This window comes from Lathamus discolor, chromosome Z, assembly GCF_037157495.1.
Source record: "Lathamus discolor isolate bLatDis1 chromosome Z, bLatDis1.hap1, whole genome shotgun sequence".
Taxonomy (NCBI): Eukaryota; Metazoa; Chordata; class Aves; order Psittaciformes; family Psittacidae; genus Lathamus; species Lathamus discolor.
The window spans coordinates 22,814,794-22,831,139 of NC_088909.1; the positions used below are offsets into that span (position 1 = coordinate 22,814,794).

The 16,346-nt window shown below is 45.6% G+C and overlaps 1 protein-coding gene across 1 annotated transcript; it reads right to left on the bottom strand.

The window, feature by feature from the left end:
- Positions 1-10: 10 nt before the first annotated feature.
- NLRC5 (NLR family CARD domain containing 5) lies at positions 11-15,314 on the bottom strand. The gene is given in 11 exon segments (XM_065663750.1): positions 11-98; positions 791-859; positions 1,715-1,762; positions 2,563-2,652; positions 4,897-5,526; positions 5,528-6,446; positions 6,449-6,580; positions 7,769-7,809; positions 8,651-8,702; positions 9,162-9,456; positions 15,141-15,314. Coding segments are annotated over 11 exon segments (2,538 nt in total).
- Between the last annotated feature and the right edge of the window lie 1,032 nt (positions 15,315-16,346).

The window sequence follows — 16,346 nt, forward strand, 5'->3', positions numbered from 1 at the left end:
AAAGAGGCACTTACTCCATTTCAGAGAGACAGGGACAGCTCCGCAGCATGACAACAATCTCCTTTGCATGTTGGGAAGACAGGCTGCAGTCCTGCAAGCTGTGAACAGGAATGTTTAATAAGCAAGCAGTGAGCGGACAGCGGGGCTCATACACTTCTGGTGTCTCTCTCCAAGTGAGGGCACACAGAAACAGTACCAAGAGAGAATTTTTTACTCTCTGCTGTCACAACCCTGGGCATTCTGTCCCTCTGTAGCCTCTCTGCAAAAGGAGTGCAGAGGGACGCACCAGCAGAGTTGCTGTGCAACTGCAACACCTTGTGGGAGCTGCCTGTCACCACCATCCATGAGAAGGGGATGGATAGAATTGTTCCTGTTGTACAGAGTAGTGACAGAAAGACGAGGGATGGGAGGGCCATTTCCCAACATTGTCAGGCTCAGATTACATGCCTGAGGTCTATTTTGAGAAAACCATTACTCTCTTCTAGAGCCCAAGCAAGAAAGAAAACTATTATGCCTTTGAACATATGGCAAGATGGCCACTACCAAGGGAACTCTGCCTCTCTAGGGCTGCTCTCTAGAGCCCAACACACAAGTAATAAAGCCACTGGCTGGCCCAATAGCAATTTCTATTGTTATTTTTATTTACTGATTCAGGTTTATTTAAAATATTTTTGTATGTGGAAGCATATTCTGTCCTTAAGGAACAACACAGATGCTACCTTTGTCCTTCTGTAGTAGCTGTCATCTGCAAATCACATTCACCAGCAGGGATTTCAATGCCTTCTCTTACCATAACTTCACTTGTCTAGTTGGAATTACTTGTTCTTTATTCTCCTCCCACCTCAAATCCAAAGATCTGCAAGCAAGCAAAATATCTGGCTTTTAATATCCCTTCATAAATAACAGGATTTGAATGCTGGTTAGTATTTTCTGGCAGAAACCACAAATTCTGTGTTCTGTGCAACCATTCCGTGCAAGGTTAAGTGATTTTCAAGAGCCAGAGAGCTCTATCAGGAGATGGGAGCACAGGGATTTCACTGTATATTTGAATCAACTTGATAACTGAGCCCCAGTTCAAAGGCACTACCAAGATGCAGGATGTTCTGCCTCTGTGTGGGACTGTGCCATGACAGGAAGGGATAAACAAATCCATGTGTGCTAGGCTGCCCACAGCATCTGAATAGAATGTTCAGGCATATGAATAGTAGTTTCTACAGGGCCAGGCTGAGCCAGTTTACACATTTGTAGAATACTGGGAGGTCCCTCAAGGACTGCATGACAGGGTAAAGTGAGCTCCCTGGCAGGGAACAAGTGATTGTTTTGTAGTTTCTGAATTAAGGTCAAATCCACCCTCCCCTCAAAAGTAAACAGGCAGGAAGAACACAGGAGCCAGCCAGAGAAACAGCCAGAGAAGGAAAGTCTTTTCCTTCATTTGGCCTCACACTCCATTGTTTTTCAGCAGTTTTGCAGTAGAAAATCAGCACATCAAGCTTACTCAGGCACTATGGTGAGCCTTTGTGGAACTGGCTGGTAGGTCTGTGTAAAGACCAGCTATTTTGCTTATGTTTCTGCTTGCTCAGGTGGATTGAGCTCTGTCAGATACAAGGGTAGAGACAACCAGTTCTGTGGCTGGAGTGGTTTATGGTAATGCCAAGCTGATGGCTCGAATCAGCCTAACGTATATAGCACAACCCCGAGTGCAGTTTCTCAGCTTGGAACTTTCACAGATGGACCAGAAAAGCATATAATCACAGTGTCCTTCCTGGAAAAAAGAGGTGCTTAATAAGGACTGAAGCTGTTGCCTGGAGGCTAAAGAGGGCCTTGGCACCTTCCACACCAGCACATTGCCACAGGCAAGCCACATGCCTCCAGGGCAGCAGGACACCCCTCATGCTGGGGCGGTGGTACACACATCACAGTAACACAGGTAAGAAGACTGAGCTGGGGTTTTTCAATTCTTTTTTGCAAGACCAGCAGTTTGTTGAAAAGAGGATCTGTAGAAACTCCATTCCAGCAAGAAAAATATTAAAAACCTGCATGCAATTTGGCTTCCCTGAAGTCACAGCAAGGATTCATTTGGGCTGTTAAACTTACAACATATGACAACCATAAGAGCTAGGATTTAAAAATTCTATCTTTTCTTGGTCATTCTGGAACCATGAAAACACCAAAAGCTGTAATTTGAAGGAATACAGAGCTAAAGCTACTTAAATCCACACCTTTTCAATAAACTTAGCTGATTTGTAGCAAATTCATGCTAGCTGGTAAAGAAGCTGATGTATCCAGAGCTTAAAAGCAAGTTTAAATTCTATTATATAAGAAGAAGTATTACAGCCTGCAAAACAATTTCTAGACCAAGGATAAAACGATCTGTTAAAAAAATACAAAGAGTAAGTCCATAATGTGATGGATTTGAATTTTGTTTCAAACAGAAAACAAAAAGGAGTAAAATTATTTTTTGTTGACTTGATTAGCCAACAATTAAGCTGTAAAGGAGTGTCCGTTTAAAAGGCAGCACCTAAAGAGACAACCTACAGCATGTATTGATGTATGTATTGATACCTGACAAGCAGCTCAGTAGCATTCTGACAAGTGATGACTTCTTTTGCCAAAGTGAGAACAGCATCCAAGGAAAGGCTGTTGCTGCTCAGACTGTGAACATGAGGAAGAAGACAACCTCAGCTGCTGGACCCAACATACTTCTTGCTGTAATAAATCCCATTTAAGTACGGCATGTTACAGTAGCATGGCATGAAACCCGTTATAACACCCCTGAAGACACAATACTAGCAACCCCTGAGGAGATATTCTTTAATTGCATGTTTATTTTGTTTCAGTACTTGTTGGACCTCATTAAATATGAACTGTGAGGTCTTGCTTCTCTTTCTGGGGTTCTTTTAAACACTTCTAATCATGCTATAAAACCACTAACTCCTGCACAGGATCCAGCAGTAATTGCAGGTTATATTTGATTCACCTGCTTGCACCTGGGGGTGTGTGGAAGACCTTTAAAGAGGCACTCCCTTTTAACTTGGGTAGGAAGGCGGTTGTGTGGCTTTGACTCAGAGCATGCCTCTTACTGTTGAAAATCCAAGGGAACAGTGTCTTTTCTGTCTCTTCCTTCGAACTGTAGCTAAAATCCATGTGGAAATGGGATGTTGTAAGTGGTTTTGTCCACAAACTGATTTATCTAATACTGTTCCTGATTACAGTATCAATAGTTGGACTTGTTGATCTCAAAGATCTTTTCCAACCTAAACGTTTCTATGATTCTATGATCTGTGCAAAGAAAACCCCAAGCCATTAAACTTACACGTCAACTGTAAATACCTCAAGAGACAGGTTCTGCCTTTTGGTACGGTGACACCATGCAGAAGTGCTGCCACAGACGAAGAGTCAGCCCTACCACACGTTCCAAAAAGGTAAGGACCCCGGAGACAAGGATCACACAGGGGCAAACCAAACTCCTATAAACAGAGATTGTTTCCCAGCTCCCACATGATGAGCTGTTGAGTTACAAGAGCACTGATTTCAGGTCAGATATTTTAAATTTGGGCAGCAGAGAATCCAGAGTTGTTCAAAATATAAAAGACACAAGGTATTCAGGGAAAGTAACTCTTTTATAGATGAAACTGATGGTGTTGAAAAAAACAAGCAAACAGGGAAGCTTTCAGGCACACGAGCACTCCTTTGAATCAGCTGCAGAATGTACTGATTATAGGATGCATTGGTACACAGCACCCTGGGTTGCACGTCTCAAACAGCATGTTTGGGGGCCCTGAAAGCAGAAAACCACCTATGGCCCTGTTGCCCCAAGTGCCCCCATCACCCTCCCCTAAATCAGAGGGGATCAGGAACATGCTGCACAGGGGTGGTGGCATAATGTATATGGCCCACAGTCACTAGGAACATGCCTGAGGTGATGCTTGGGGTCCCACTGCCCTTTGCCCACCCTTGCAAGAGACAGTTCTCAGAGTGCTGGTATCCTGCAGGCCATAAACAAAAGCAGGCATGGACTAGAGTGTGTATGAGCCAAGGAAGAGTCCCCCAAGATCCTGTGTTTCATTCTCCTAATAGAAGGGAACATCCCAACCAATCTTGGTCATCTGCTAAGCTGCTCGTGGGCCCCATGCACTGCCCTGTGCCTGCATGAGCAATTTACAGTTAGGATGTACCATCAGAAAGCTTTTCTAACAGCAAACTGCATGGTATTCCAGTTTTTCTTAATGGAGGCAAAGAACAATCAATGCTGTCCTTTTTACAATAGTATTGCTGGCCAGGTATAGCAGTTTTCATGTCTGTTTTTGCTCCTCCTCCTCACAGCAGACAAAAACATTCTCTTCAGGGGAAGGTAATTCTCCCCCCGGCTGCTCCCCATGTTCTACACATTAGCAAACTCTACATATACTCCTCTGAACCCAGTCACAGAAATACAAAATGAGACCTTTTCCATGACAGGATCCAAAGAGATCCTCCTCCAAAAGGCCTTCCAGCATTATTACAGCAAAGCACCAACAGAGAGCACCTGAGATTGTCATCTTTTGGTCACCTGGTTTATGGTGATTTCATACTTTCTCATTTGCTTGCAGGATTCACCCTGCACGGTCAAGAAATGTCCATCATTTTCTCTCTTCTCTACTACACTAATTACCTGATTATTTAATTGTTTCAATCAAAACAAAGAAGCACACAAAAATATCTTTATATATATCCTTAACATCCTTCCCTCACTCATAATTTTTTTATTTCATAAATTGCTTCAGTATTGAAGTTACACTGTTCAGATCAGCATTTCTCACACCTTCTTTCTCACCCTTCTAAAACAAATCCGGGCTCGCCTTTCCAACCCCTTGCCCTTTCTCCCCACCACCAGCCCATAGCACTCAGTGTGTTTACCTCAAGTCCTCTACATTTTTACAGCTGACCAGAATTTCCAAACAGTCAATGTCCACGAGACATCCTGTAAAATCCAAACGAGTCAAACCCTGGCCCAAGTTCATGACAAAAAGCAAAGCCAACATGTCCAGGGCTGTCAGTCTAAAGTTTTTGAACTCGCACTTGAAATTCAGCAGGCTCCAGATGTGCTGGACTACTTTGAGGTCTTGTGTTTCAAAAGTGCAATGGCAGAGCTCAATGACCTTAGGCCCTGTCAGATTAGTGGCTGCCAGTTTCTTGAGAAACTGCAGGATTACATCCTGCTTATCCTGCATCCAAGCTTCATCTTGTTCAGCTGGCAGTATGAGAAATGTCCTGCGTTCTTTCGACAGCAGGCCTGAGAGGAAGAAGAACTTCTACCTCAAGTAGTTCTTGTCCATCCTCTTACTTATCATGAGACACAATGCCGCAAAAAAATCTTGCAAACTCAATTGCACAAAGGCACAGCCAACCTCTGGGCAAGCGCCACTCATCTTCACCTCAAAAGTGGTCAGCAATCCATGTAAGGAAGCAAATTCCTTCATGTGCTCTGGAATTTCTCCAGTATAAAATACAAGCTTTTTTTCTTCCAGGCCTTTCATTGCGAGATCAGAGACCCAAAATGGCCTTTTTGTTGCAGTGCAGCTCAGCCTCCTCACCACCTTCATGCTCTCCCTGCTGTTTATTTATGAAGATGAGAAACGTTTTGATATAAAACTGTGTCATAGTCTAAGGAAGCTCCACATTCATCTGATGCTTAAGGAGCAAATACTCCAAACAGTTGCACGCAACATAACACAGAGGAGGGATGTGGCACATGTTGAGGAGTTTAATGCTGTTCTTCAGGTGAGCAATGGCTTGCTCTTTGAATGAATGCTGATGAAAATAGTGGCTAGCATATTCCTTAATCTTCTCATAGTCAAATCCCCGTATTTCTGCTAGCAGATTTACTGTGGTTACTAAGAAGTCAAGTAGTCTCATAGGTCAGCTGGTGACCAACACTGTGCACCCAGGCAGGAGCTTCCCATGACAGAGGTCTGCAAAGAACTCAGATATGGACATACAGGAAGTAAGGGTTGGCCTTCCCTCAGAAGAGCCTGACACATCCATGTTAGCTGCAAACTCATCCAGCCCATCAAAGATGATCGATGTATGGCAGGTATTTTCCAGCAGGTACTGGAACACTGCATCAGGGCTGTCTTCTGTCTGAAGGAACAGGTCAAACAAAAGCTCCTTCAGAGTCAAATTTCTTTATAATAAATTCAGCTGCCGAAACTCAAACAGGAAAGTGAAAAGAAACTGAGGTAGGTCACCTTCAACCCATTTCTGACAAATGCTGTGCATTAGCATGGTCTTGCCTGTACCTGGTTTACCAAACAAAAAGATCACCTTTGTTGTGCATGATGGGACCACACTACAAAACAGATCTGATACTTTCACGGCTGTATCCACATATTCTTCTGGCTTACGAGCATCTGCCACATCCTCTCGGGATTTCTGTGTTCTCTCTTTTAAGCAGGAGGTTTGAGAATAACAAGGTTGACAAAGGCTTGGTTGACAGCCAGTGGCTGCATTTGTTCCTGCGCTGCTGCTCCTGCTGCTCTCCAGCTTCCATATCTCTAGCAGACAGAATCCATAAGGAGATGCCAGTACTTTTTAGGTGCATCTGAGAAGACAACAGAACAAGTATGAGGGTGAAAAAGTTAGTTCTGAACAGTGACAGATCCAAAATACTACCAAAGAAAACATGGTCTTGGTCAGAGGCTGCTGCACACAGCTGGGTAGAGATGACAAATTTTGAACACACGAAAATAACTTGTACTTTTTCCTGCTTTTGCATAGGGGCCAAAGGAAAACAAAGCTAAGGGGACAGGTGAAACAGTTTTTGTAAAAATTAAATCTTATTATCTCCTTAAGCTATTGGTACGTTATGCATATAGCCTCCTGTTCATTAGCTCCCTGTTCACCCACACTGATCTTGTGCCACGCTTGTCAGCTTACCAGCACCTTGGGACACTGCTTTTGCTCTGAGAACTGGAGATCCCTGATGGTACCAGCATCTCTTTGCTGAAGAGAACAGTGGCAATCATTAAGGGTGCTCAGCACCTTCTGAAAAACCCTATCCTCACTCATGTCAGCAGACAAGATCTGGCATCCTGGGAGCACCTCAAGGCCTTTCCTGTACACAAACTGTCCATCAAAATCCAGCTCCAGCCCAGCAGCAGCTGCTGGGAGTTTTGCCATGCTCCCCACGTTCCCACATCAGACACTGGAACATGGGCATCGCAAGGCTAAAAGCAGAGGTGGAAAAGTGTGGAAGGACAGCTGATGAAGGAAAGGACATAGACTCTGGTGCAGGACAGCCTGCAAGTCTGCTCAGGCTACCCAGTTCTTCCTGGAATTACTCTGGCTCAACTCTGTCATCACTCATCTATTCAGTTCTCTGTTTTAGAGTGAGCTGAAACCATACAAGTTTTAAATGTGCTGGAGAAACTGTGGAGCCTTTAGTGGGTTTTCAATTGCTAGTATAGCTCATGATTTGGCTTTAAAAAGAGCAAACACAGGGATGACCTACAATAGAATGCTTCACCAACATATCACACTTCTAACAGAGTTCTTAGCCTGTGCCACACTTCTCCACTAGATTTAATACACCTCTGCAAAGGAAATGGATACTTGTTTTTATTCACCAGGTTCCATTGTCTGTGTATTTTATAACCTGCTGCACTAAGATTTTATGCAGCTACTAAACAAAAGTTACCCTCAAGCTGGGAGGCTGGGTTTTTGGGTGCTTAAATAGGTCCTTCCTCAGAGGCAAGCACACCACTGCTTTGCTGCTGGAACTTCTACTTACTGAGCTGCTGCTGTTTCACATCCTTCTCACACATAGAGCTGCTGTGATGGTGACATCAAGCAAAACCTGAAAGTTGAAAACTCAGAAACATGTCAAATGAGGATTTTGAATGGCGCATTATTAAAGCTGAGGAAGACCCTCCAGCAAAGCATTTGGGCAGCTGGAGAGGCGAAATCAGAGACAAAACTATTAGCACATTCAGGCTGAGTTTACAGAACTGCTTTTGCAAACACTGAAGTAAAAGCAGAGGGGCAGCTAGCTATAGAAAGTCAGCTTGGGCTGGTCCTCATGAGGCTAATCCATCCTCTAATCTCACCCCAAATATGCTACAGCTCTCAGAAGTGACCGAGGGGTCTGGGATGGTTTAAAGGCCTTCAGTAATGGAGCTCCCTGAACCTCTCTAGGCAATCCATTCCAACACTTCAGTTTGTTTATATAGATTTTCCTAGTGGATAACAACAATCTTGCCTGCCTCAGTGTGAACTGCTACCTCTCCATTCTCTCCACTTGAATCTTTCTGCAGAGAAATCAAGCAAGTCCTTCGTCTTCCCTGAGACACATGATCAGCTACAAGGATTCAACATTTATCTAATACTGGAAAATGATGTTGTGCTTCACAGAGATGCTTATAGCCAAATCTTACTCCTCTCAGCCAGGGGCAGCAGAGACATCAGAAACACGGAGGTGCAAGCTTCTGGTGGAATCCTGGCTTTGGAAATCTTTGCAGGAAACAACATGAATTTTAAAAGGTATGTTTTCCAAGAAATGTGTTAGGTTTAGCAAATGATGCTTTGATCCTTTTGCTCAATCCCCTCATTTGCTTAGAAGCATAGTGCCAAGTAGTGCTAGAACATTACAAAAAAAAAAAAAAAACCCTATCACAACAGCCCATCAAAATGTACCCTCAGAAATAGTCCTGCTGGCAGCACAGCTGCTGGAAGGCAAAAATAACAAGGTATCTGTTCAGAAGAGCGTACAGCAATAGAGAGCATTAATGACTTGATCAAAGACAGGGTCCCACAAGGTCCACAGAATCTTCCATCCTCAAATCAGGCCATTTCCTACAGAAAGGGTGAAGAAAGTGCCCACCAACAGCAGCCAGGCCTAGCAGCGGTGAAAAAGCACATCTGAAAACATGAACTATTGCTATTTGCTCCAATAGCTATTTTTGGAGGTCCTGATCTTACTCCAGACATTATGGTGAAAGGCAAGAATAAACCAAGTGGCTTGGTTAAAAAGGCTTGTAACTGCTGGACACCACAGAGAGGACTGCCAGTTCACATGGACCATGTGAATGAGGCACTGATGTTCTCTCTGCCTAGCCTGGTCTGTTAGCTCTGGGGGCCAAGGCATTGGCTGTGTTTGGAGATAGTTAGAGAAAGCTGGCCATTGCCTTCTCTTGCCAAACTCAAGAGCTGTGTCTCCAGGTCCAGCGGGAGGTCGCACTCCATGCAGAGGCATTGTACAAATTGTTCCCAGGTGGCAGGGCCAGCCTCCCCCAGCAGGCCAAGGAGCATTGAGACTTTTTCTTTGTGGTTGGTGATCTCATCCAGGCCATTCAGGGCCACTCCTGGGAGGAAGCGCTGGGAGGTCGTGAGCAGCCATATGGGAGGGTGGCTGAGGAACTCCACTAGCTGGGAGTGGGCACTGACTACATCCAGGTCTAGATCATCACTCTGAAGTGGGGGCTAGAGGGTAGCAATGGGCATAGAAGTGAGAGATGTGGAGCAGCCAGCACAGCCCTTAATGACTTGATCTGCTTTTCTAGCCCCGGTCTAACTCAGAATATCCTAGCTGCCGTACTCTCACAGTGTAATGTGGACAGCCCCAGCCCAGCCATGATACAGTGCAAGGACCACAGTCCTTACCTGCACACTGCCTAACGCAGCAGTACTGTGAAGGGCAGGAGAAAGCAACAGGAGTCAGCCTCTCTGGCATCAGCCAAAGAGAAGCTCTGTTGACATCTGTATCGCTACAGTGGCCACACACCACATGTGACAAGCTTCACATGCAGCAGGAGGCATGTGAAGAGACTCTAAGAGCAAGGTATTTCCCTCATCTAAGGGCTCAGACAGCTGTTCTTGCTGCTCCTTTTGTGGGGATGAACAACTCGTTTCTGCTTTGGTGTCAAAGTCTCTCTCCACTTTCACTTCCTTCCCACAGCAAACCTGTGCAATTACAGCCTCCTACCTGCACTGTTGTATGGTCAGCCCCCTGTCCGTTGCCAAGTGCGAAGATGGCTTCTGCTCCATTCCCTGATGAAGACCTGAACTGCTAGCAGCAGCACTTCAGCACACCCCAACCCATGGTGCATGCCAATATATGGCTGTCTCACTCCATGTAGTTGCCTAAGGATAGTAACACAGCAGGATGCAGATAGGAAAGCACATAGGCAATTACACAGATCACAGATCTAGAGCTCTGCCTTTAATCCTAGAGTCAGCTCTGGAGCTTTTAATCTCTAGGTAGCAACTTCCACTCAAACCAGCAGTGACCACAGTCTGGACATTTGAGGATCCACTACTGGTGTGATAAAAACACAGGAGTGAGCCATGTGCCCTAAGACGCAAGGGAAGACAGGCTTTACAGGAGCACTTTAAAGGAATCACAGCTTTCCTGGTGTCACCAGCCATCCAACCTGGCCTTGAACAATGCCAGGCATGGGGCAGCCACAGCTTCTCTGGGCAACCTGTGCCAGGGCCTCAGCACCCTCACAGGGAAGAACTTCAGCCTAAGAGCTCATCCCAATCTCCCTTGTGTCAGTCTAAAGCCATTCCCCCTTGTCTTGTGTCCTGGTTTAAGCCCAGATGATAACTCAGAACCACGTAGCTGCTTGCTCATGCCCCGCCTCCTTTCCTCCTCCCCTTTCTGGGTGACATGGGGAGGAGAAACAAAAGAATGTATACCCCAAGGGTTGAGATAAGAACAGTCCAATAACTAAAGTATAATATAAAAATACTAATACTAATAATATTACTACTAATAATAATAATTATAAGGGGAATAACAAAGGGAGAGAATATAAAACTAAAAGGGGAAAGGGAAAAACCCAAGAAACCCAAGTGATGCCCAGTACAATTGCTCACCACCCACTGACCAATACCCAGCCTGACCCAAGAAGTGATGTAGCCCTTCTGGGTAACTCCCCCAGTTTATATACTGGGCATGATGTGCTGTGGTATGGAATACCCCTTTGGCTAGTTTGGGTTAGGTGTCCTGTCTCTGCTTCCTCCTGGCTTTTCATGCCCCTCTTCACTGGCAGAGCATGAGACTGAGAAGTCCTTGGTCAGGGCAAGTGCTGCTGAACAACAACTAAAACATTGGTGTGTTACCAACACTGTTCTCAGACTAAAAAACACAGCACTGCACCAGCTACTAGGAAGGAGAAAGATAACTTTTACAACTGAAACGCAGACATCCAGTCACTACAAACCCTTGCAAAAGGTACCACTCCAGGTTTTGCTCAAATTGCTCAAGATGTTTGTCCTACTTATGTTTAAGAGGATACTCCTTCCCCATAACCCACCACTCTCTGCCCTCTCTGTGCTGCCTCTTTGAACAGCCTGGCATGTTCATGAGACTAAAAGACAAATAAATGCAGCAAAAGGATGTGACCTGACTGAGTGCTGCAGCAGATGACAGGGTGGAAAGGACCTCATCAGTCTTTTCTCTTCCTGCACTCCAAAAGACAAGCAGACATCCCACAAAAGCAAAGCTGGTGACACTGGATGCTGTTTTACTGATCTCTGATCCTTCAGGTCAAAACCATGTCATAGTTGGTTATCATGTAGTGTTACCATACATTGCTATAACAGAGTATCACTGCAAGAAAGGCTTCTCCCAGGTTCCCATTCCTGATGAAGCTTTCAGGATGTGTTGTGTAAAACATGAGGCATCTCTGGGATCCACCAAAATGTGGGCAAACCCCTCAGTTTGTAAAAAGCCTCTAATGCCCATCACTCACTATTCTAACAAAAACAACATCAAAGTTCCTGGTGAAATGCTAAGAAAATTGGTCTTAACCAGGATCAGTTTTCTCCTCAGGCTATTCCCATAAATCCAAATATTCAAATTCTGAATGTCCTGGAAAGGACTCTCCAAGTTCTCATTCAAAATTTTTATTATGAAATGCATTTTATATTACCAGTTATACAAATAATGAAGGCTAACAGTAACACATGCATTAAAAACAAAGGAAGCAATGGAAGACTTAAAAAAAGACTTAAACATGTCAAATTTTAACAAACTGCAAAATAACAGGGCTTCTGGCAAAATAAACATAATTTCCCAGTAGCCTGATGAGTCAAACTTTAGGGACTTTCATTTTATAATTCCCCAGCCAAGAAAAAACCCAGAAACCTGTAGACAGCAACACCCGACTTTATTCCCCTGGTGATGAAGAGCTACTACTTAATATTGAATGTAAATATTGAATCGTGCCAATGAAGACTGGAAGCCATTCAGACAAAGACTATAAATTAATTTCTTATGAACTGATGAAAGACTCATATTCAAGAAGTCTACACTGAGAAGTTAGATGAAAGCTCAGGCAGTGCTCGCAGCTCTTGTGCTACTACTGCTCCGCTAAATAAGACCATCAGAAATGATGGGCAGTGACCTACAATAAAACACCTCTGAGCTTAAAATGGAGCACAAAAACTTCCCAAGAGCCAAGAAACTTCTGAGCCTTGACCCTTGGCCTCACTCTTCAAATGTAGAAACACCATTAAAACAAATTAGAAAACCACTCCTTGCCTCTCCTTCCCAACTCAGCATTCCCACTATCTCCAGCCACAAAAAAAAAAAAAAACCAACCAAATTTGAAGCTCCCTGTGGCAAATCTACTCTGGCAATTTCTTGCAGTCTCTGATGAGCACTGGCTACTTACTAAAAGCCCAGAAACATAGCAGTGGCACTGAAACCAAAGTGGGGTCACGAAACAGAGGGGCTGGGGGACAATGTCCACTGCCTTGATCTCTTCACTTGCTAAGCCACCTCTTCCCTGAGGTATGCAGCAAAATGAAAGAAAAACCATCTAGGAATTCCCCAACCGCAGCTCCTCTGTGATAACAACAGCAAGGGGAGCAAAAACACCCACCCGGAAAAGCAGAAGAGCATTATCCTTATCTAAAATATATATAGCTAGATGATAATTCAGGAAGATTTTGGGGAGTTGTCCAAAGAAATTGGACTTGGGTGCGAATACTCTCTGTGGAGTAAATTCTGACTTGGTTGTGGTTAAGGCTGTTGCAATGGGAACATTTTAATTTATTTGCATTTACTCTGGCACACAAAGAATGTTTATTTATCATTTCCTTTATATCTAAGGGAAAAAGGCAACATGCCTTTCTTTGGGAATAGGGACAAGGTTTAAGGGAGAGTAGATATAAATGACCTGAGAACAAATCCCATGTATCTAAATAGAACTCTGTGAAGTGCGACAATTAAATATTATTTACATTTCTCTATACACCAGAGAAGCGATGCTGGAAGCTCAGATGCAGCCTGCACCTGACCCTCACACAAGGCAAGATGGTAGACACCACTGTTTCAAAATTCACTTGTCAGAAAATGAGTAAAAGGAAAAACCAACGCCCCCAAAAAACACATATCCAGCAATGCCCACAACTCCAGACAGAAACACCTGCTCTGCTTGTCGGGCTTTGAGTAGGGTGCAGAGGATGGGGGAGCTCTGAGAGAGCTGGGGCGTGGGTGGAGAGAACTGGGATGGTTGGAGGGGACCAAGGAGTGGATGAAGGAGACCAAGGAGTGGATGGAAGAGAACAGGGGTGGATGGAGGGGACCAGAGAGGTGGATGAAGGGGACCAAGGGTGGAAGGAGGGGATGGGTGGGTGGATGGTGTTTCCACCAGACCAGAAGTTGTCACTGCGCTATCAATGCAACCCTTTTATGGCCAAATTAGCAATTTTGTGCCTAAAAGTCCCCAACATCATCCTTGACAGATTCCCATATATCACTTCAGTTAGGAAAAGCTGTGATACTGGTGAGACCAAGCCATTAGGCCTTAGCTGAAATAACTTTACTTTTTAGCATGAGTATGACTTAGCACCCAAATGTGACTTCTCACTCAACACGGGACTCCTCTGAGGGCTAGAACCTGCCCCTGAGTGGGCATGATAAACAATGCGTTAGAATCTGAGCCTGTAGATGGCTTGCATCTGCTTCTGTAAATTGCTTCTAAGCAGGGACATCCCTAATGGTAAGATACGTTAACAATTTGAACAAAGAACTAAGCACATAGCTCGCAGGTATTAGCAGCTGATCAATACTACTAAAGCTAAAAGGTAGGCAATAGGCTGTTGCTGTGATACCTGGGAATAAAGGGTTAATATTGTGCCTTCTTGCTTAAGCAGTCCCTGTGCTTGGTGAAGCAGAACCGTAGGAGTCAAAGTTGCTAGAATGGTGAAGCAGAATTGGAGGAGTTGCAGCTGCTAGGCAGAATTGTAGTAGGTAAGATTCATAGCTTAACATTTAAGACATTCTTGTTTAAATAGTATCCATAGAAAGAAAAGGAACAAAGATAGCCAGAGTAACAAAATTTGCAAACTTGACAAGTTTCTGCTTTAAGATGCATAAAGCCGGCTTGTACCGAACCTGAGGTTTGGATAGGAGCCGAAACCCTATTGAGTCTGCGTGAAAGCAAGAGGTTACTCGCGGTGATGAAGAGGAACTAGAGGCCTTCATCCTCACGACCCCCTAACGACCACGACCAGGAGGCACTGTGCAGGTGCACCAATGGGACGAATGCCAGAAAACTAATTATAATACTAGATGGGAATAGGTTTTGCATATGTATTAGGCGTGAAGCAATCTCATGTTTAGGTAATCATTATGTGTAATATAAACGAGCTGAGTGACAAAGAAAAGGTGTGCATGCTTTTGGAGGAGCGATCCCCGTGCACCTCAGCACTGAATAAAGCATACATACTTTACAACTCTAACGAGTTGTGGAATCAATCCGCGTATCAATTGTAGCCCTAATCCAAGTGTGCAGGAGGATGAGAGTTCTATAACTTACTGAATTGTCTGTGTGGATGCTTTAGATAAAATTGTATCAAGATGAGAATGTAAAGTAGAAAAAACCCTGAAATTTACTGTGCTTTGGAGACGTGTATGGAGCTTTGAACCCCCACATGATCCCGGCACCAACAAAGGTCTGCGCTTTACTATACAGTGATTTCTTTGAATCACTGGTTTGATCCCAGCACCAGGGAGCAAAAGGCATCTCCATGAACGCATCCAGCCTTAGCCCTGGGCGCGGAGAAGCAAAAACCGCGGCCACACCCGCTCGCCCCGTCCTCTGAGCGCTCTCCGCAGGACGCCCCCCGCCTGCTGCCGCCGCGGCACCCACCGGTGCGCAGTCGGTCGGTCGCAGCGGCAGCGCGGTCCGCCTCGAAACAGAAGCCGCCCGACGGCGGAGCGGCTTTGCCGAGAAAGTACGTGGGGCAGCGGCACCGGCTGCGCGACGGGCTCGGCCGCCGCCGCCTTCCTCAGCTCTGCTCCCGGCGTGGGGCTGCGCCGCCATGTCCGGGGGCGGCGGGAGGGAGGCAGGTGAAGGCGAGGCGCGGCTGGGCTCAGCGGCCGCCCGGGCTGGCCCTGCGCCGCCGTTTCGCGGTGGTACCCTCTGGGGTCTGCTGGACTCTTCCCTCCTTCTCCCCTCGGCAGAGCTCCTGCTCTCTATGCGAGGGCAGCCGGCTTGGGCAGCCTCAGTGGGCCCCAGCAGGCTCCTTTGGCTGGCACGGCAGGGCACCTCTAAGGGTGAAAAAAGGTGGGTTTTTTCCCCTGCTTGTCACTCCACTGGAATATCAGGAGGACTTGACAGGCTCGACAGAAGCCAGTTCCCATACAATTCAGCAGGCATTGCCAATGCGAGAGGGGACACGTCACCTCAGCATCAGTGGCTTTAGAGCAAGAAGGAACACAGGCAAACCCTTAGCTGGTACTGAAAAAGCCAGCAGAGACAGCATAGGGACAGGGTAGGAAGGGAGGTGAGAAGGTGCCCACTACACCAGGGCTTCTTCAAGGGTAGCGCTAGCCCTGCTATGGTGTCACTGTGAAAGCTGCAGTGTCATGGACACGGCTGGTTGAGGCTCAGCAGGATAAACCTTCCTTGGCTGCCATGGAGCAACCTGTAACCTCAGCCCACTCTGTGTGCCACAGTCTGCTCCTCCACCAGCCTTGGCACCAAGTCCATTGAACAGGTCTTGAACCCAGCCGTTGTGGGGAGCAGGAAGCGCTGGGGAGGTCAGAGGCTCCTTCTCCAGGGAGGACACCCATGGCAGTGCAGAGGGAGCAACCACCATGCCCAGGGAGCTTAATAAACCAAGGTTGTCCTGTTGCCAGCCTCATAGGGCTCTTTCCAGGAGCCCCAGCTTTAATACAGGTTTGTGTGGAAGGATAACATCATCCTCTGCCTTTGTTAATGTGATCACCACTACAGCCTTAGGTGTGCTAAGGTCTCTTCTAAGTGAAGAGACAAATATAAAACAAGGAAGCATGAATTGGTACACGAAAATAACAGACACTTCAAATAAATTGTAGGAAGAAAGAGGGACCT